This window comes from Diceros bicornis, chromosome 9 (assembly GCF_020826845.1).
Source record: "Diceros bicornis minor isolate mBicDic1 chromosome 9, mDicBic1.mat.cur, whole genome shotgun sequence".
Taxonomy (NCBI): Eukaryota; Metazoa; Chordata; class Mammalia; order Perissodactyla; family Rhinocerotidae; genus Diceros; species Diceros bicornis.
Window position 1 is genome coordinate 9,955,778 of NC_080748.1, and position 21,510 is coordinate 9,977,287.

Consider the following 21,510-nt stretch of genomic DNA (forward strand, 5'->3'; position numbering starts at 1 on the left):
AAGATATTATTTGTCTCACATAGCAAGAATTCCAGATTGGCATTTCAGGGCTGATTTGACTGCTAACAGATGTCACCAAAGTCCTAGGCCTTCCTGTATTTTCTGCTCCTGCAAGTAGGGCAGTATGATCATCTTGTCAAGATGACACCTAATAATTGGATTTTCTACTGTTACATGAGCAGTGGATTTGTTGCATGAGTAGTAGGTTTGAAACTCTACATACCTCCTGAAACAAAAAGTTGAGATCTTATTTTATTTATAATGTACTTTTTGAGGAGAGAGGTGAAAGTAGTTCCCAGGATAATGAGGAAGGCTTTCCTGAAGTGTCTGGTGATGCTTTACTATCTGTTCTTATTTAAGGCTTTAAAAGTTGATTGGAAAACTGTTGTTGGGAGAGATTATTGACAGATGTTACTGTAGGATGACCTAGTTGGCAGTTTCAGTAGGGGGAAGCGCCCAGCCCCACTGTCAATGTTTGTAGATCTCTTCTTTTCAAACATTCTCCAGGGAGAAATGTTCCAGTCTCTTTGGGTAGGGAGTAAAAAAAGGCTGCCAGGTTTCAGGGAGCCACGTGGAGAAGGGAACTGGGGAGTGGGGGTGGGGAGCAGATTGCTCTTACCATTCAGAATAGGCTTTGACTTAATACTCCTGGTTTCAGTGCATTTCCTACCCTGACCTTGAGCTGTGCTTAGTGTCTCAAGTCTTAATCTTCGAATTCACCTTTTCCAGAGAGTAAAGCATGCTGGGTGCAGTGGAGGAGGAATAGCACAGGAAGGGAGAAGGAATTCATGAGCAGATTTTTAAAAGCCGGTCCTCCTGTTTTTGTACCCCTCCGTTTTGCCTGCTCCCGCATTTCATAGATGTGGGTGCCTCCTATTCCCGAGCCTTTCTGGGAGAGGTTCTGTGGTGCAGGTGGGCTTACTTCTCGAGTCCCTCTTGCAGCCTATGTGTGGCCTTTTCTGTGTCTTAGTCTGGCTGACTCAGCCCATGGTGTGGGGCTGTTGTGTTCTCTCCTGCTCTTAGTACTTGTGGGCTTCTGCCTTTTCTATCTCTTGCCATTTTAGTGGGGAGGGAGGGAAGGTAAAAATGCATGTATTCAGTCGCTCATGCTTGACTGGAAATCTTGCATATATTATTTTTTAGAAAAGTAGGATTGTACTGTACATCTGTCTTTGAAATCTATAAAATTCATTTAAGTAATTCAACATCTATTGCATATTTAGCTAGCTGATTTTCTCATGTAGAAATGATAGGATAATGAAAATTCCTGGGAATTTTCAAATTTTCAATTTTCAAGGGAATTAAAACTCTAGATTTGTTAAAATGTGAATATGAGCTTTAAAAACATGTCTTTTTAATTTTCAGATTGTGAACCATGCCTTTAGTGAAGAGGAACATCGAACCCCGGCACTTGTGCCGAGGAGCCCTGCCCGAAGGGATCACCAGTGAACTTGAGTGTGTAACTAACAGTACTCTTGCTGCTATCATCCGCCAGCTAAGCAGTCTAAGTAAGTCGTCGCATTTCTAGAATTCCTTTTTTCTGATTACCAGTGACATTTTATTAATTTTAATGTTAAATTAAGTTTGATTTAATATGATTTCTATTCAACAATTATGTGATTGTCCAAAGAAGAGACCATAGCTTTGAAGGAAAGAACCTCCCACCCTCTTTCCCTCCCTTCCGAATTTCCCAGTGTGAAATTAACTGTTGCTCCCTCACTGGTCTTGCAATACCAACTTTACGTGACGAAGACATAAAGTTAGAATTGACCAATTCACAAATTATTAGATAAGACCAAACATGTAGGTTTAAAGTAGTGTTACTTTTTAAAAGCTTATTAAAATGAAGATAAAACTTTTAGTGAATTATTTTGTTGAACTTGGACAGGACTAATTGTTTTTTAAAAATGTTATAAATTGAAAGCTAGTTAACACTTGTAATATGCCTGGCACAGAGTGGATAATCAGTAAATATTTGTCGATTAAATAATATTCCAAATGAATCAAAGAATAAAGCCAAAAATTAGTGAGATCTGCTTATTTTAGCCTACTAAAAGTTAAAATGCAGGTACTGACTGCCAAATTGAGGTCACAGATAATTGCTAGATATATACAGTACCATGTATGTATTACATACATAGGTTATATAAATACAAGCAAATGCAAACATAAGGAAGAAAAGACTTTCTATTATTTTAATTTGAACAGTAATGTGTAATACCCAAGGAATAGTCCATGTTTTAAGACCCAAATATGCATGAAAATGCTTTTCCCTTCAAAGGTTTTTGAAGTGGTAAAACCTTCTGAGAAATGCATTATTAGGTGATTTCATCGTTGTGCGAACATCATAGAGTGCACTTACACAAACCTACATGATATAGCTTACTGCACACCTAGGCTATATGGTACTAATCTTATAAGACCACTATCATATATGTGGTTTGTCATTGATGAGACGTTGTTGGGCGGTGCATGGCTATATTTTTTCCCCAACTTTTACATTTAAATTGTTATCTTGTTTTCTCACTTCATCCCACTCTTTTTCAGTTTAGGTGGTTTACACTGCATTTTGAGTGACAGGTTTTCACAGTTAAACTTTTCAGAAATTAGGTTAATAACTGGAAAATCCTCCATGAAATTTCACATGCTGGTAGCCTCAAGCACAGGAGGATGTTTTTGTAAAAACTCAAGTACTTTTGTTTATTTTAATAAGAAACATTGTGATAAGTATTTTTTTCTTTAAAAGAATTGTACTGTATTGTTATTGATATATTTTTAATGTATCTATAATCATTGACTAAGGCAAAAGTAACTTGGAAATTACTTAAAATGTGTTTTAAAGTAGAGTTCTTCTGGAATCTAAACTAATTACAATTGATTTTTGGTAGTGGTTGTTGATGAATGTATAAATTCATATAGTTACGGGAAGATACCTTGTAAATTATTGAAGGGTGAAAATGTTTCTGTTTGAAGAACGCCTTAGTCTCTTGGTTTTATGGCTGAAATGACTATTGGCATAGAGTATAAGTGATGAAAATCAATACAAACTGTTAAAGTTTTAATAGTCAAGCTGTATCTCATGCTGTGGTATTCAGTAGTGTTCTGTTACTCGTGTTTATGGTGCCTGCTGGGCCACAGTCTCTGGTAAGTTGAAACTACCCACACAGTATGTGTTGTTCCATGTAGTCCACTTGTGATAGGCAGAATAATAATAGCCCCTCCAAAGATCTTCATGTCTTAATCCTCGGAACCTGTTATGTGACATGGCAAGGAGGAATTAAGGTTGCTAATCAGCTAACTGTAAGAGAAGGAGATTATCCTGGATTATCCAGGTGGGCCCAGTGTAATCACTGGGGTCCTTTAAATGTAGAAGAAGGAGGTAGAAGAATCAGTGTCAGAGTAATGTGATGTGAGAAAGGCTCACTTGGCCATTGCTGGCTTTGAAGATGGAAGAAGAGGCCATAAGCCACGGAATGCAGGCAGCCTCTGGAAACTGGAAAAAGGCAAGGACATGGATTCTCCCTTAGAGACTCCAGAAGGAACACAGCTCTGCCAATACCTTAATTTTAGCCCAATGAGATCTATTTCAGACTTCTAACCTCTAGAACTATGTGATAATAAATTTGTATTGTTTTAAGCTGCTCAGTTTGTGGTAATTTGATCCAATAGGAATAGCAGCAATAGGAAGCTGATGCCCCACTGTAGCCTTGGTTACATTCTGTACACATGAGTCACGGTAGCCTCACGAGCACACCAGGGATGGGTGCTGGCCTCAAGGACAGCCAGTCTTTAGTTAGGCTGCTTCAGTGGATCTCAACCCTGCCTCTGTTAGAATCACTTGGGAAGCTTTAAAACAAGAGGCTAGGAATCACTTGCGAGATTGTGAGAATAGCATGATTACTGGTGACTTATTTATTAGTGTTTATTCACTCAGTACCCCTCTAGGTGCAACATACAGCAAATAAAATCAATTTGGTGAGTACTTAGAAGTTAAAAAGCGTGTGTAAGTGACATCAGTATGGTCATAAAATAGGAAACGTTGAATTATTATGACCTGCTACAACACTAGCACTTAATAAATGACATCTACATTTTAGGCGAATCTTTAGTTTTTGTGGTATTTTTCACTGAGTATAAATATATTATAGGAGATGAGGAAAATTATATGCATTTTTTTAATGATCTAAAATTGTTAGGAAGAATACAAATCTAAAAGAATATTTTATGTTATTTTCTAATTTTGTAATCATTCATCAGTTGTTCTTAAAGTAAAGTTTTAGAAATGAATGAGTCTGTTGTATTAAAAGTCTTTTTTACTGAGTATTAATTCCCAAGATAAAGTCAAAACAGAATCTATTTTTTTATTCTTTTGAGTATCTGACCGTTTTTCAGTAGGTCCAGATAAAAAGGGACCATCTTAATTTCCCCTACTTCTCTGCCCACCCTCCCACACTCCTGTTAACCCCCCAAATACCTCCACTCCTCAGATGAGGGATAGGTGATGTACAATTATCTGAACTTCCTATAAGCAATGCAGAGAGAGACGAGACTTTGTCTACAAATGCCATCTTGGGGGGAATCCCAATGGGCACTTTTAAGGATTTGCCTTGACCCTAGACTAGTCATACCTGCCTGAGCAGCAAAGACTTGCCCTGGGAGACCTACTATGATAATCCGGGATAACTAATTCTCTGGTAGGTCTAGGGAAGGAAGAACAGACCAGGAGGCCAGAAGGATTTTTTTTGTTTTTTTCCAAAAAGGAAGACAGGCAATTGAGGCCCTGATTCACTACATCATTCTGGTTCTCCTCACATCTCTGGGGGCAGATCAGGGTCATAAGGGTATAAATGACTTTGCATAAAGCAAGAGAAGAATCTGGTCCTAGATACCAAATAGACCTCTGAAGCCCCTACAACTCTATATAACTTTTGGGAAATCAGTAAGTTTTTACCAGTTACCATGCTCCCATTACATCCAAATTAGACACTTGACTTTAAAGGGCCAGAAATTTTGTCAGCATTAGATTTTTACCAGGCTTTTCAAGGAATTGAAACCTTTTCAATGAGAAAATATTGATTATTGGTATTGAGTTTAGAAACAGTCATAGAAGTGAAAGAGAGGAAATTTGTAACTTGAACAGCCTTATAGTTAAAATAGATCAAAAGGTTTCAAAACTTTATCCAATAAAATAAAAAATTAGTCTTTGAGTGTTACTAACTTTTAATATGAATGATAAAGAGGAATGGAAGGGGGCAAGAAAGCTACTTTTTAAAACAGTTTTGGTTAATAGTGTGTTACGTGGTTTTCTAGCCATGGAATATTGATTTTTTTTCCCTTAAATAATAACAGTTTAGTGTAGCAATTAACATTAAATCAGGAGAGCTTTTCATCATTTTCCTTGATTAATAATCTGAGTGCTCTTGTTCCTATCAGCTAGTTGCTCAATTAAAATTATGGTATCTTGCAATCAAATTCCTACTGATAATGTAATTTTAATATAATTTGCTTAAAAAAGGAAATGGGAACATGGGGCATATGTACTAAGGATGACACAAGTCCTTTTTAATACCTCATAGGCTCGATTTACTACTTCTTTTCTCTTTGTTCTTGTGATAATAGCTATCTTACATTTCCCCTCTTAAGAATGCCCCCAAGATGTCACAAAGAAAGGAATGAGACCTTTAGTGCATCCCCCCACCCCAAGGTTTTTGGTTATATTTGATGGTACTAATAAGATAACACAGAGAACTTAGAGAGCACAGGAAACACAAAGGAAAAAAATTACAGAATTTTCATTAATCAGAGGAAATCATTGATAATGCTTTGTATATATCTTTCTAAAAGTGATATTTAATTATACATATGGTTTTGTAGCTTATACTTGTTACCAGGCAAGGGCCCTCTGTGTGACGCACATAGAAGCCAATACCATGGCACTGGCTTTTGAGCAAAGAAGGAACTTTATTGTTTGGTTGACCAGCAAGGAGACAGGAGGCAAAGCTCAAATCTGCTTCCATGAGCTGAGGCTGTGACAGTCTTTTAAGGAGTTGAGAGTGGAAGTGGTTATGTAAAACGCTAGTTTGGCAGAGTGTGATTGGATGGCGGAAGTGTAAGGGTTTTATAAGGCCTCTGTACTACAAATCAAGGGACCCCTGCTTCTTATTAGATTCCCCAAGCCGCTTTCTCATCACGTTGAGTTCCGTAGTTAGGAAACTTTTGGTTCCTAGGTGGCTTGAGGTCATCTAAGGACAAGGTTTCCATCTTCTCACATGCTCCAGCTACATGATTGGTAGTTTTTGCTTGTTGCCCCTGTAAGAAAACTTTGATATTTTGTTATTGATACAATAGGGGCAAATTGGTCTATGATGGTTATGTACTGACTTAATATATCATAAACATCTTTCTTAATTCTTATGACTCATTTTTTAAAAGCTAGAGATTACTGTATTATATTGATATGCCATAATTATTTAACCATTTTCCTGCTGTTGGATATATACATTGTTTCTTTGTTGGGGGGGAACTATCATAAATTCTTATATAAAATCAGTACATACATCTCTGGTTATTATTTTTTTTAAGATTTCTTATGTCCTAAAGTCATCAAATTTCCTCATAAAGAGCAAAGATAGTTCTTACAAATGGTCTAAAATTCTGAGACTCCATTAATTTTCTTTTATTTTTTATTTTATTTATTTATTTTTTCCCCCAAAGCCCCAGTAGATAGTTGTATGTCATAGCTGCACATCCTTCTAGTTGCTGTACGTGGGATGCGGCCTCAGCATGGCAGGAGAAGCGGTACGTCGGTGTACGCCCGGCATCCGAACCCGGGCTGCCAGCAGCGGAGCTCGCGCACCTAACCGCTAAGCCACCAGGCCGGCCCCAAGACTCCATTAATTTTAAATATGCCTCTCTTTAAAAAAAAATGATTGCAAAATCTATTTTCTGTTAATTTCCACGTTTCAAATAATTGCATAAATGACAAAGGAAGTCTCTTTTCTTCTAAAATATTTTAATAAGTGATTAATATTTTTATTAATACTCCTTATGGTACACGTTATGTTTCATATCAAACCAAATTCTGAATCGACATAAAAAATACTTCCTTAAGGGCTTGCACTGTAGTACATTTGCTTTATGTAATTAGAGCTGAAATTTGGAGTTGTATTAATTGATTATACCAGTGCAGTTCTAATCAGAATGGAGATTTAAATATTTTGAAGGCATGCACTGAATAGATTTCTTGAATGTTGTTAGCCAAATGGGATTTTGGGGGGGAGAGGGGAGATTCAAACGCAGTATATACAGGAAATATATCATAAGTACATTTCTGTGCAGGTTATAGCTAGAGTTAAGGGTAAGTTAAGAGAAAATGTATTGGTGTATCTGGGCAGGAGGTGACTAGAAGAAACAGCAAGAATTAAAAAAAATTAATGCTTCAGACTGAGATAAGTATTTGCATTTCTCATAGACAAAGGTAGAAAACCAGTGAAGGGAGGTAAGAGGTAATGTATAATTAGGAAACTAGAAGATAAAAGTTCTGTCAGCATTAGAATTGCAGGCAGATATAATAAGAACCCCCTCTGCCCCACAGCAGGATTGTTAGGAATTCAAGCACTTTCCTGACCCACCATTTGACCTGGAATATCAGAAAGACTTGCTTAATGGCATTGTAGAAGTAATTATGAGTTAGCTTGTTTTTCATTTCTCCTTTCCTTAGAGTGATTTCAACAGAGCAAGATTTAAATGTAGAATGATTCTTAAGAGCCCAAGTTGGAGAGTCAGACACATCTGAATGTTCAGTCCTGCCTGACATCAAACTTTTCTGGTGTTGTCATCTGTATTCTTCCCATTTCATGAGTTTATAGGCTTATGGAAAAGTGTCTTAAGTGATTTATAGATGTTTTCTGATTGTTTTGATTTACAGTTATTAGAGCAGACTGTATAAAAACTTTGAGGAAAGATTTTAAAGGTTTTAATTTTTTTCCTAAAATTTTATTAACTATGATCACTGTCATATCAGGTACCTGACTTGATTATCAGCAGCCTCAAGTAGTATTCTTCCTTAAAGTATGCCTTTTTCTAGGAGTAAACATTCTTAACTTCAGTCTCTACTATTCTTCTACCTGCATTGTCCAGCAAAAAATAAAAATATGAGACATGTGGAAGAGGAGAACAGTGTGACTCATAATCATGAGAAAAAGAAGTTAGTAGAAACAGGATCCACACATGACCCCAATTTTGGAATTAACTGATCAGTACTTTAAAATAGCTATGAAAAATATATTGAAGGGATTTCCAGTTTCTGGTCTGGCATTTATCCATACAATGAGAAAAAAACTGAACAGAGTGAAAAGCAACAACTTTTCTTAGATTTGTCAGAGAACAGGTCACAGGACAAACTGCTGCCCTGAGATTTGGAGAGACAGACAGATGGGTTCAGAGAATCACAACTGACCACTGCAGAAACCCATGAGGAGGTCTGAGGGAGCCAGTGCCTGGGTAGGGAAACCTGAACTGCAGCTGGAGACTTGCTGGAGGTCCAGTGAGAAGTTTGAGTGTGGAGAGCTCCAGGTAGGCCAGTGTTAGTGTGGCTTCTATGCTTTTGTAAGTTTTCCTGTCCGGAGCCCTACCAGGTTCTCATGGTAAAGATCAGACAAAAATCCTCTTGGGGTATCCATCGGAGGGAGGGGAAAAGTAACTATTTTGAAGTACAATCATACATTCAGTTCTTCTTAACATGCCTGCCCTCAAAAGAAACCGTTTCACCAGAGCCCAAGGGAGGTGGGTTCTACCAGAGCCCAACAGACCTGGGGAAAGGGAAATACCCAACTCCAGCCCCTTCTAGACTGCCTGTCTCTCCTAAGTGGGGAGGGGAAGGGTGAGACTCAGGGGCCTAGGCTCGCCAAAAGACTGAGACCAAATCGTGTACCATCGACAGATGAATGGATGAAGATGATGTGGTATATACATACAGTGGAATATTATTCAACAGGAATATGAGACAGGAAATGAGAAAGGAGGAAATCCTGCTATTTGCAACATGGATGAACCTAGAAGACATTATGCTCAGTGAAATAAGCTGGACAGAGAAAGACAGATACTGTGTGATCTCATTTATATGTGGAATTTAAAAAGAAAGAAAGTCAAGTTCATAGAAACAGAGAGTAGAATGGTTGTTAACCAGGGGAGGAGCTGAGAGGTGGAGGAAACAGGGAGATGCTGGTCAAGGATGTAAGCCTTCAGTTATAAGATGAGGAAGTTATGGGGATCTAATGTACAGCATAGTGACGTGACTATAGTTAAAAATACTGTATTGTATATTTGAAATTTGCTGAGAGAGTAGATCTTAAGCATTCTTACCAAAAAAAAAAAAAAAAGTAACTGTGAGGTGATGATGTGTTAATTAACCTGATTGTGGTAATTATTTCACAAGGTATATGCATATCAAATCATCATGTTGTACATTTTAAATATATACAATTTTATTTGTCAGTTATAAGGCTAGAAAAAAAGTCTGAGGACTAGAGAACATTTTCCCTCGCCTACACCTTATCAACACATCACCAAAGGCCCACATATCCCAGTGCATTTTACCCAGTACGTTGTGTCTGGCTTTCAGCAAAAAAATTGAGGCATATTAAAAGACAGAAAAACAGAGTTTGAAAAGAGAGAAAACATCAGAACTAGATTTCAGATATGGCATGAAATTATCAGACCAGAAATTTAAAATAACTATGATTGAAATGCTTAGGGTTTTAATGGAAAAAGTAGTTCCAGAACAAATGGGTAATGTGAGCAGAGCATATGGAAATTCTAAGAATAAAAAAAGGAAGGACAGAATGGGAAAGGTTAACATGCGTGAAGAAATGGATAATTTGAACAGAGAAATGGAAACTATTAAGAAACAAAGAAATACTAGAGTTGAAAAATATAGTACAGTCATGCATCATTTAATGACGGGGATACGTTCTGAGAAATGTGTTGTTAGGTGATTTCGTTGTTGTGTGAACATCATAGAGTGCACTTACACAGACCTAGGCTATATGGTACTAAACTTATGGGACCACTGTCATATATGCATTCTTTTGTTGACTGAAACATTGTTATGTGGCACATGACTGTATCAGAAGTAAAGAATTCACTTGATGGGCCTAATAGCAGACTGGACATGAGCAGAAGTGATCAGTGAGGTTAGAGACAAGTCAATCGAAATTATCCAACTGATTCACAAGAGAAAATGAATAAGAAAAAAAAACTTAACAGAGCATCCAAAATATGGGACAATATCAAATGGTCTCACACATATGTAATTGGAGTCTCAGAAGAAGAGGAGAGAGTGAGAATAGGGCAGAAGAAATAATGGATGAGAATTTCTGGATATTGATGATAGATATCAACCAATGGATCCAAGAAGCTCAGCAGGTTTCAGGAAGTGTAAATTAAAGAAAACCTGACATCTAGTCACATCATAGTAACATTGTTAAAAGAACAAGTTAAAGAGAGAATCTTAAAAGGAGCGGGAGGAAAAAAGTAAAGGAAAAAAGTACATTATGTGTAGGGAGGAAACAATGTTAAGAATGACAGCTGACTTCTCATCAGGAACAATGGAAACCAGAAAACAAGGAATAAAGTCCCAAAAGAAACAAATTGTCATTCTGTAGTTAAGTAAAATATCCTTCAAAAATGAAAGTGAAGTAGACATCTTATTCAGACAAAATCTGAGTGAGGTAGTCTTCAGCAGACCTGCACTACAAGAAATGCTAAAAAAAATTCTTTAGGCTGTAAGGAAATGATACCAGATGGTAGCCTGGATCTGCAAGAAGGAAAAAAGATCACCAGAAAGAGTAAATATGTGAGTAAAAATAAAAGATCTTACAGTTCTGCTCCCAATTACAATGTGTATTGGGGTTTCCCCACAACAAGAAATTCTCTGTGACATAATCTGGGTGTCCTATAATTCATCTCAGTTCTGACACTGTCTACTGGAGATAGTGTCAGATCCCACAGGTGAAGGGCTCAGTCCCACAAGACTGGCCCCCCCACCCCACATACTTCGGCTGCCAATTGCAAGTCCAGGTTGTCACCTGTGCTTCTGATCAACCAAGTATAGTTTAGAGGTTCCAACCATCCCTTCCGTGAGTTTAATTTGCTAGAGCAGCTCATAGAACTCAGAGAAACATTTTACTTTACTAGATTACCAGTTTATTATGAAGAGATATAATTCAGGAACACCCAGATGGAAGAGACGCGTAGGGTAAGATATGGGGAAAGGGTGCAGAGCTTCCGTGCCTTCCCTGAGTATGCCAGTCTCCCCCAGTCTCCACGTGTTCACCAACGTGGAAGCTCTCTCCTTTGGGGTTTCTATGGAGGCTTCATTACATAAACGTGATTGATTAAGTCATTGGCCACTGGTGATTGATTTAACTTCCAGCCCCTCTCCCCTCCCTGGAGGATTGAAAATTCAAACCCTCTAATCACATGGTTGGTTTTCCTGGCAACCAGCCTCCATCCTTAGGTATGGCCCAAAAGTTACCTCATTAACATAACAAAAGACATCTTTATGATTCTCATCCCTTAGGAAATTCCAAGGGTTTTAGGAGCTCTATGCCAGAAATGGGAATGAAGACCAAATATATATATTTTTTATTATAAAGCACAAAATCAGTTTATTAAAAATTATATATTTAGATCTTTTGTTTAGAAGACTATTGACCGTTTAAAATTTATGGAGTTGATAACCTATGTGAGATTAAAATATATGACAGTAAGAGCTCTAAGAGTGGAAGGGGGTAAATGGAATTATACTGCTGTGTTTTACATTGTTTATGAAATACTATATTATTTGAAAGTACATTATGATGAGTTGAAGGATGCATATTTTAATTTTCTGTAAGCTCTAAGATAATACATAGAGGAGATAAAATGGAGCCCTCAGATGATTATTTGATTATCCCAAAAGAAGGCAGGAAAGGAAGGACAAAGGAACAAGGACCAGAAAGGACAAATGGAAAACCAATACCCAGATAATGGGATTAAACTTAGCCACATCAAGAACTACATTAAATGGGAGCATTGAAACACTCCACTTAAAAGGCAGAGATTACCTGGCTAAATAACAAAGCAAGACTAAAATACATGCATTTTTAAGAATGAAGACAGATTTAAAGAAAATAGTTGAAATAATACACTATGCAAACACAAAGCATAAGAAAGCTGATGTGGCTATATTAGTATCAAATATAATAGATTATAAAAGAGATAAAAGAGGACATCTCATGGTGATGAAAGAGTCAGTTGATCAAGAACACATAACCAGGGCCGGCCCTGTGGCTTAGCGGTTAAGTGCACGCGCTCCGCTGCTGGAGGCCCAGGTTCGGATCCCAGGCGCACACCGACGCACCGCTTCTCCGGCCATGCTGAGGCCTCGTCCCACATACAGCAACTAGAAGGATGTGCAGCTATGACATACAACTATCTACTGGGGCTTTGGGGGGAAAATAAATAAATAAAATCTTTAAAAAAAAAAGAACACATAACCATCTTAAATGTGTGTACACCTAATAAGAAAGCTCCAGAGTACAGGGAATAAAATAGAACTAAAGGGAGAAACAGACAAACTCAGAATCACAGTTGGAAATTTTAATAAAATCCTCTCAGTAATTGATAAAACAAATGAACAAAAAAATCTGTAAGCATATAGGAGATTTGAACAACACTACCTAGCAATGTGACTTAATTGACTTTTATAGAACACTGAACTCCCAAACTGTAGAATATACATTCTTTTAACATTCACATGGAATGTTCAGCAAGATGGAACATATGCTCGGCCATAAAATAATACACTTGAAAAGACTGATATCATAAAGAGTACGGTGATAATGAGATAATTATAGTAATCTTTGTAAATAATTCTCAAATATTTGGAAGATCAAGCAATATCTTTTAAAATAATCCTTGAGTCAAAGAAGAAATCAAAAGGGAAATTAGAAACTGTTTCTGACTGTGTGATAATGAACACACAAAATACCAGTGTTTTTGTGGGATTTAGTTAAAGTGCTTAGAGGGAAATTTGTAGCTTTAAATGCTTATATTAGAAAAGAAGATTCAAAATCCTGAGCCCATTCCTCAGGTGAGCCCTCAGTGTTGCTCACCAATCCTGCTGTAATTCCTTTGTTAATTAGTTTTCCTGCCCTTAGAGTGCCTATTTCATAGCTTCTCTTTCCACCTTCAACTTCCCCCCTCTTGGCTGATAACTTTTTATTTCACTGGGAAAATTAGAACAGTCAGAGGAGAGCTAAAGATTCCCCTTCTGTCACATCAATCTGCTGATATGCTCTGTACCAGTGGGTCCTGCTCACCCTCCTTTGAAATGAATGTTTCTTTTTCTAAAGCACTGGACTCCACACCCTCATGCTCACTCCAGGACTGTGTAAACCTTCTCTCTTCCCTACATCATCTTTTCCTCCCCTCTCTGCATTGTTCCTACCAAATATAAATATGTTGAGAAATCTCCCAACTTAAGTAAATCTCAGATCTTCCTCTACCTGTCTATCTTCTTGCTCTCCTTCACAGCAAGAGTCCTTGAAAGAAGTATTCATATCTCCACTGCCTTTACTTCCCTCCTTGTCCCTTGTCCCCATTAAAGTTTTGTCCCATCCAATCTTGAAACTGCTCATCAGTGTTACTGGTGACTTCCACGTTGCCAAATTCAGTCTTGTGACTTGATCCATTAGCAGCATTTGACTCAGTTGATAACTTCCTCCTTCTGGAGAATACCTGGCTTCCGGGCCAGCACGCTTGGGTGTTTCTCCTAGCTCACAAGCTATTCTTTGTTAGTCCCTGATGGTCCTCCCTACCTCTACATGTTGAGGGCTCCAAGGCTTGGTCATTGAAACTCTTCTCTGCCTATTCCCATTCACTAGGCAATGTCATCCAGTCCCATGGCTTGAAATACCATCTTTACACTGATGATTTCCAAATTTATGTCTTCAGTTCTGAGCTGTCCCCTAGACTTCAAACTTGTATATGCAACTGCCTACTCAGTATCTTCACTTGGATTTCTAATAGGCATCTCAAACGCAACATATTAAAATTGAATTAATGATTTCTTCTCTCTCTCTTTCCCAACCCCCCTTCTCTATCTGTCTTAGCATGTGGGAGCTGTACTCTTGCAGTCGCTTTTGATTTATCTCCTCTCATTCTAGACATCTTCAGAATATGTACCAAATCTGTACACCTCCCCAGCTACTGTTCTAGTTCAAGCCACCACAGACTCTCACTGTTCAGTGATGGCCTCGTATCTGATTTCCTTACTGCTTCACTGTAGTCACCCCACCCCAAAGGGCCGGACATTTGTTTCTCAGTCCTCTTCTACGCTTTTCCCTCCTCTCGCTGGGCTCCAGCCGTGTTGGCCTCCTGGATGCTGCTCTCACACACCAAGTGTGTTTCTGCCGGAAAGGTTCCTCTCTGAGATATCTGTATGGTCCCCTTCCTCACTTCAGTCAGTTGTCTGCCTACATATCACCTCATCAGAGAGGCCTTTTGTGACCACCTAAGTGCCACCCACTTCCTACGGCTCTCTAGTCCCTTACTGTGTTATTTTCCTAATAGCACCTAAGATCATGTAACATTATTGTTTGTATAATATTGTCCATATATAATGTAAGCTTCATGGCTGTGTTCACTGCTGTGTTTTCTTCAGGTGACTAGGATAGTGCCTATTACATAGTGGGTGCTTGATAAATATCTGCTGACTTAATCAATATCTGTTATCTTAGTTCTTATAAAATGCTTAGAAAGAGTATTGTAAACAAGCATACAAAAAAAGTTAACTGTAGTTAACTATGGGTGACATTTTTTAGTTTTTTTTTTTCTGAGTTTTCTACATTTTCTACTGTGAGCACTGTATACTTTTATACTCACAAAGACATTTCGAAGAATCAGGGTGTATACTACGTTTTTGACTTCTATACAGACTTATAATCACAACAAAGACAAAAGAAATAAATCAGAATGTTAGCAGTAGATGTCTTAGATTGGACTTTTGGACATTTTTCCTATTGCTTACTTTTCTATATTTTCTATTTTTCTTATAATAAGCATGGATTGCTTTCATAGTAGAAAAAATAACATTTTAAAAGGAGAAAAAGAAACCTTAGGGCCCAATAATGATGATTTGTTATTTTATGAAATTCAGTAGCAACTGGACTTTACTACAGACACTATAATAAAGTTTCTATTTTAACTTTTTATTTTGAAGTGGTTTCAGACAAAAAACGATCAAAAACAGTACAAAGAATTCTCATAAACTTTCACCTCTACATTTTACCACATTTTTTCTTTTTGTTAGACACTTCTCTCTCTTCCTCTTGCCCTCCTTTCTCCTCCTCCCTCTCCCCCAATATGTGTGTGTGTGTGTGTATATTTAATGTTAGATATATATGTGTGTGTGTGTGTGTATATTTAATGTTAGATATATATGTGTGTGTGTGTGTGTGTGTGTGTGTGTGTGTGTGTGTGTGTGTGTGTGTATTTAGCGTTCTCCTTTAATCTGGAGCAGTTCCTTAGTCTTTCTTTGACTTTTATGACTTCACATTTTTAAAGGGAACTGGTCATATATTTTGTGGAATGTCCCTTTATCTGAATCCTCTGATGTTTCCTCATGATGAGATTTCGGATATTGGCAGGACTACCACAGAGTGATGACACATTCTCCTCAGTGCGTCTTGTCAGGAAGCCTGTTATCTGCTTGTCCCATGAGTGTCCAGGTTAACTTGGATCACCTGGTTAACATCTTGTCGGTAGGTTTATCTAATGTCAAGTTTTTTCCTCTATGTAATTAAGTATCTTATGGGGAAACATGTTGAGACTATGTAGCATCCTGTTCCCATCCCACTCCTATGCACTGGTCTTAGCATCCATGGATGATTCTTGCCCAAAACAATTATTGTGGTGGTGGTTGCAGGATGGAGGTTTTTGTCACTCCGTAATTTCTTCTACATTTGTCAGTTGGCTTTCTGCTGTAAGTGCTTTCACTTCTTTCCCTCTTATTTACTTATTCATTCATTCATTTATATTGGTATGGACTCATGAATTCTTTTTTTATTCTATGGGTTATAATCTGTTGTCTTTATTATTTATTTTGATGCTCACATTTTCCCAAATTTGGCCAGTAGGAGTGCTTTCAGATTGGCTCCTGTGTCTTTTTGTCTTTTTGACTTGTCTCCCCACCCTCACTGTGAGTATTTCTTTTCTTTTTTTTGAAAAGCACAGCAAGATATCCTAAGCTCATCTTGTACTTTTCCACCCTCAGCCACAGAATCAGTCATTTTTCTAAGGAGCCTGGTTGCTTTTAGTGGAGAATGAAAAGCCAGAATCTTGACAACTAAGATCTAGGTGCTAGGTGTGGTATTAAAATTTCTGAAGGACCTTATTATGACTGGTTTCTTATTCCACAGAAAGGACTCATATCAGACACTCTGATTGTTTCCAATAAATCTTCACTTTTAAATACATTGAAAATCCTTCATAACTTTATGCTTTGGTGGTTTGGAGGCACACTTTTCAACCTGACATACTTGGACTCGACTTCGTAATGGTCCTAATAAGTCCATAAGTGGATTCATTGCCAGTAAAGAATTGCGCTTACCTCAATGTGGTCTTTAATTCAATTCAGAATTATTTTAATTTAGCTATTAATAGACTTGCTGTTGAAAGAGTGAGTAAAATTAAGCTTTTCAAATAAGTTGCTGTTTGCAAAACTGAATACTATAATTGCAACACTTTATTCTTGTGCATCAGAAAATATAGTTTCTTCTATTTTCTTCTCTTTAGTTGCTTGTCAGCTTTCAGCAGCTGGCAAAAGATTAATTATGCAAGTCTTTAATTTCTGTTTCTTTTTATAAATCAAGAACTTCCAATGGAAGTATAGTATCAGTTGCATGTTTTTTCAAATAGGGTTGAGCATTGAAGGTAGAGGGCACATCTTAATTTATCCTTTTCAACTTGCATAGCATCTAGCAGAGTGTGGTTCTCAACAGTAGTTGCTGTGCTTTGAGAATGCTGGTGTAACTTCTGCGAGAGACTATGGTGTATACTCCCATATTCTTGCTGATATATATTGTCCCTATTAATTAGATTTCTGCATAGCTGAAGGCAAAGGGGTGGGGTTTTTTTTGGAGTTGCACTGGAATTTTTTTTTAACTATGAATAGTCAAGTAGAAAAACAAAAATTAGTTGGGTTACATTTTGACTGTGCCTGACATTGAAAATGAACAAGTGATAGACTTGGATATAAAGCATTTGGAACATGGTGCTTTGTCTTACAGAACATCCAGCTGAACGGGCAGGCATTTTCTTGAATGGGCTTCATAAAACAGTAGTTCTGAAAGATGTTATTAGCTGTTTCCAGGCCAGTCAGTTTGAAAATAGGGTATGCTAGATGCTTCTCTTGCAGATTCCTAATGCATATTAGCATATTAAAGATTTTGAGATGCTCCAAGGCATAGAAACATCTTTAATCTTTCTAGCCTAGCATTTCCTGAACTTCCTTGAGCAGGGAGCCTTTGTTGGTTGTGTACTTGTTAACAAGAAAACACTGGTATAGACTATGTCTTTTTTATTCAAGAGAGACTCATTGAGCACTGGCTCAGCACTGGCAATGCAGAGATAAAAGGTAGAGCTTACAGCCCCAAAGAATTTGTATAAATAGACAAGATCAGAGTTAGATGGTGAGGCCTGTGATTGAGGATGCTTAGGGTATTGTAGGAACACAGAAAGGGGCATCTGATCTTACAGACCCCAACCTGCATCCTGAAGCTCATGCATTTATTCCAGAATCTTTTATAGTACCTACTATAAGCCAGGCATGCCCTCGACCCTGGGCAAAAGCACAGAACTGAGGAGAATCCTTGTCCTCTTGGACGGTATATTCTAGAAAGGAGACAGGCAAGAAACAAGATGAATAAGTACAGGTGTATAATTTATTACATAGTAATAAGTGCTAAGGAGAAAGATACAGCAGGGAGGGGATAAGAGGGTGTGTGTGGTGAGGTGACTGCAGTTTAGCTAGGGTTGCTAGAGAAAATCTGACTTGGAAGGAGACATTTGGGTAGAGATTGGATGAAGTGAGGGGCAAACCAAGCGAATCTCTGGGGAAAAGGTCCAGGCAGAAGGAACAGGAAACGCAGAAGCCTGAGGAGAAGCGAGTCTGGTTGTCTGAGAAACAGCACAGAGCCAGCATAGTTGGAGTGGACTATGCAAGGGAGAGGGAGTAGTTGATGAGGCCAGGAAAGTGAATGGAGCTAGATCACATAGGACTTTATAAGCCATTACATGGCCTTTGGCTTTTATCCTGAGTGAGAAGACAAGGCATAGAAGGGATTTGAAAATGCAGAGGAGTAACAGGATCCATGAGAAAGTGGGATGGGTTTAGGGATTGCAAGTAGCTCATTCTGACTGGAGCACAGGAAAGGGCAAAAGTGAGGTGCATGGGGCCTTCTAGCCCACTGAGCAGCTGAGATTTTTTCTTGAGATGATGGGAGCAATGAAGAATTTAAATAGGAAGGACACATCTTTCTCTTAGATCATTTGGCAGCAGTGTGATGAATGGATTTGAGGGTGGGAGGCGAATCTGAAGGCAGAAGAAAGAAAGCTGTTGATGTAAACAAGGAAGGTCTGAGCTGAGGGGGTGGTGGGGCTAGAAGTGACAAGATCTGGTGTGCAGTTAGCTGTAGAGGGAGCAGTCACAGGTGACTCTTTTCTGACTTGGGCTGCATTCTGAATGGTTGATGCCTTTCAACATCAGGATGCAGGTTTGAGTTAATGTGAAAATGAGTTCCTATTAGACCTTGTACAGAATTTGAGATTTTTATAGGACATCAATGTGGAGATGTGTGTTAGCTAATTAGATGCACAAGAGCAGTGCTCAGGAAAGAGTTCCTAAGGCAGCAAACATTAATTTTGGGTACCACTCTAGACACCATCTAGCTACAGTATTTTAAAACATATATAATTTATGTGAAGACTATTTTATTTCTTTGCCTTTTTGGAACCATTTTGTGTATTGTGGGAGTGGGAACTGTTGGCAGAATTTTAAGTGTTTAAGAATTTTAAGCTCCAGAGGAGATACTGGGCTTCGAGAGAGACACTTGACTGCTCAACTGAAATCAGTAGTCTGGGTCGTCGCCCCCCCCCCCATCATTTTTGGCAAGAGAGGGTGTACTTTTTATTGGTCTTTTTATTACTCTTATTTTCTAAGAGAAAGTTCCTTTTGTTAAGACAGTTGCACCATTAGAATTTATGAAATTATACTAATTTTAAATTCATAAGAAATGCTTATCTAGTGTCTGGGAGTAACCATTTAAACAGCAAAAATATTTTAGTCCATTTCCTTAAGTAAACTGGAAATTACCAAGTGTCTCATGGCCTGAAATAATTCATGGAAGTTGCTAATTTTTAGCCAAAGGTTCAGGGAAGTATATGGTAAAAGCAGAGAATTTGCGGGCCGGCCCGGTAGCGCAAGCGGCGGCCCAGGGTTCACTGGTTCGAATCCCTGGCGTGCACCGATGCACTGCTTGGCAAGCCATGCTGTGGCGGCATCCCATATAAAGTGGAGGAAGATGGGCGCAGATGTTAGCCCAGGGCCAGTCTTCCTCAGCAAAAAACAAGAGGAGGATTGGCAGATGCTAGCTCAGGGCTGATCTTCCTCACAGGAAAAAAAAAGGGGGGGGGAATTCGAAGTTAGAAGACCAAGTTTCTGTTTCATCTGTTTCTCCCACTCACTAGCCCTGAGACTTAGACCACGTTTCTGATGCTCAGTCTAGTCATCTGCCTGTTGACTCGTGAGCTGCCTCATCTGTTGGACAGGTGTTTCCCAGGAGGCCTCGTCCTAGGGCCGGGGCTGCAGTGCTGAGCGCACAGGCAGGGTTCTTCCTCTCATGGAGTTTACAGTCCTGTGAATTACAGCAGGGAGGACTGAAGGTGAATATGAGAGCCCCGTATAAACTGTGAAGCACTATGAAAACATTATAGTTAGTCTTACTTCAAATAAGTTTTCTTCTGGAAGGTTCAGGTTCTCTTCTTATTTGAGTGATAAATCGAGAATATGCAAATAAAAGGAAGTGGGAGGTCTGCACACACCTTACACCCTTCACAAAATTTTCTTAAAATGGATCACAGACCTAAATGTAAAACTATAATAGTCCTAGAAGATAACATAGGAGAAAATCTAGATGACCTATAGCAATGACTTTTTAGATACAATGCTAAAGACACAATGAAAGAAATAATTGATAAGATGGACTTCGTTAAAATTAAAAACTTCTGCTTTGCAAAAGATACTGTCAAGAGAATAAGAAGACAGACCACATACTAGGAGAGAATATTTGCAAAAGACGTAATCTGATAAAGGACTGTTATCCAAAATATACAAAGAACTCTTAAAATTCAACAATAAGTAAACTTAACAACTTGATTAAAAAATGGAAAAAAGACCTGAACAGGTGCCTCCCCAAAGAAGATGTACAAATGGCAAATAAGCGTAGGAAAAGGTAATCAACACCATATATTAGGGAAATGCAAATTAAAACAGAATACCACTACACACCTATCAGAGTGGCTAAAACATTGAACACTGACAACACCAAATACTGGTGGGGATATGGAGTCATAGGAACTCTTATACATTGCTGGTGGGAATGCCAAATGGTACAGCCACTTTGGAAGACAGTTTGGCTGTTTCTTAAAAAACTAACATACTCTTACCATATGATCCAGCAATCGCACTCTTTAGTATTTACACAAATGAGTTGAAAATTTATGTCCACACAAAAATCTGCACCCAAATGTTTATTCATAATCACCAAACACTGGAAGCAACCAAGACGGAGACAGTAAAAAGATAGTAGTTGCCAGCGGTTGGGGGGAAGGGATGAATAGATGGAGCACAAAGGATTTTTGGGGCAGTGAAACTATTCTGTATGATACTGTAATGGTGGGATACATGTCATAAATATGTGAAAATCCGTAGAACGTACCAAGAGTGAACTCTAATGTAACGTGGGCTTTGGGTGATGGTGATGTGTCAGTGTGGGTTCATCAGTTATAACAAATGTACCACTCTAATGCGGGGTGTTGATAGTGGTGGAGGCTGTGCGTGTGTGGGGGCAGTATGTGTATATAAGAACTCTGCTTTCTGCTCACTTTTACTGTGAACCTAAAGCTGTTCTTAGAAATAAAGTCTATTAAAAAAGTGTATCTCTGTCAGAGAAGATGGAATACAGGTATGCCTTGCACACTCAGAATAGGCAGTTATTAAATCTTTGTTGAATGAATAAAAGAGTGGTATTAGGGTTTGGAAATTCAACGTGAGCAGATACTGATTCCTATCTTGCTTGTTAAATTTTCAGAAATGTTATTAATTACATTTTAAGAAAAGTAGGAGTTGTGTCTAGCACTCACAAGAGTATGGAGGTGATCCATACAGAAAAATTTAACTCAAAATTC

The 21,510-nt window shown here is 38.2% G+C and overlaps 1 protein-coding gene across 4 annotated transcripts in view; it reads left to right on the forward strand.

Annotated features, from left to right (window-relative positions):
• Positions 1 to 21,510, forward strand: part of WASF3 (WASP family member 3) — a 127,192-nt gene that overhangs the window by 82,496 nt on the left and 23,186 nt on the right. For all 4 annotated transcript variants that reach the window (XM_058547887.1, XM_058547884.1, XM_058547885.1 and 1 more), the window contains one exon: positions 1,366 to 1,508. In XM_058547887.1, coding sequence (XP_058403870.1) covers positions 1,376 to 1,508 — 133 coding nt within the window. In that variant the 5' untranslated portion in view covers positions 1,366 to 1,375. The remainder of the gene's footprint in view (positions 1 to 1,365; positions 1,509 to 21,510) is intronic.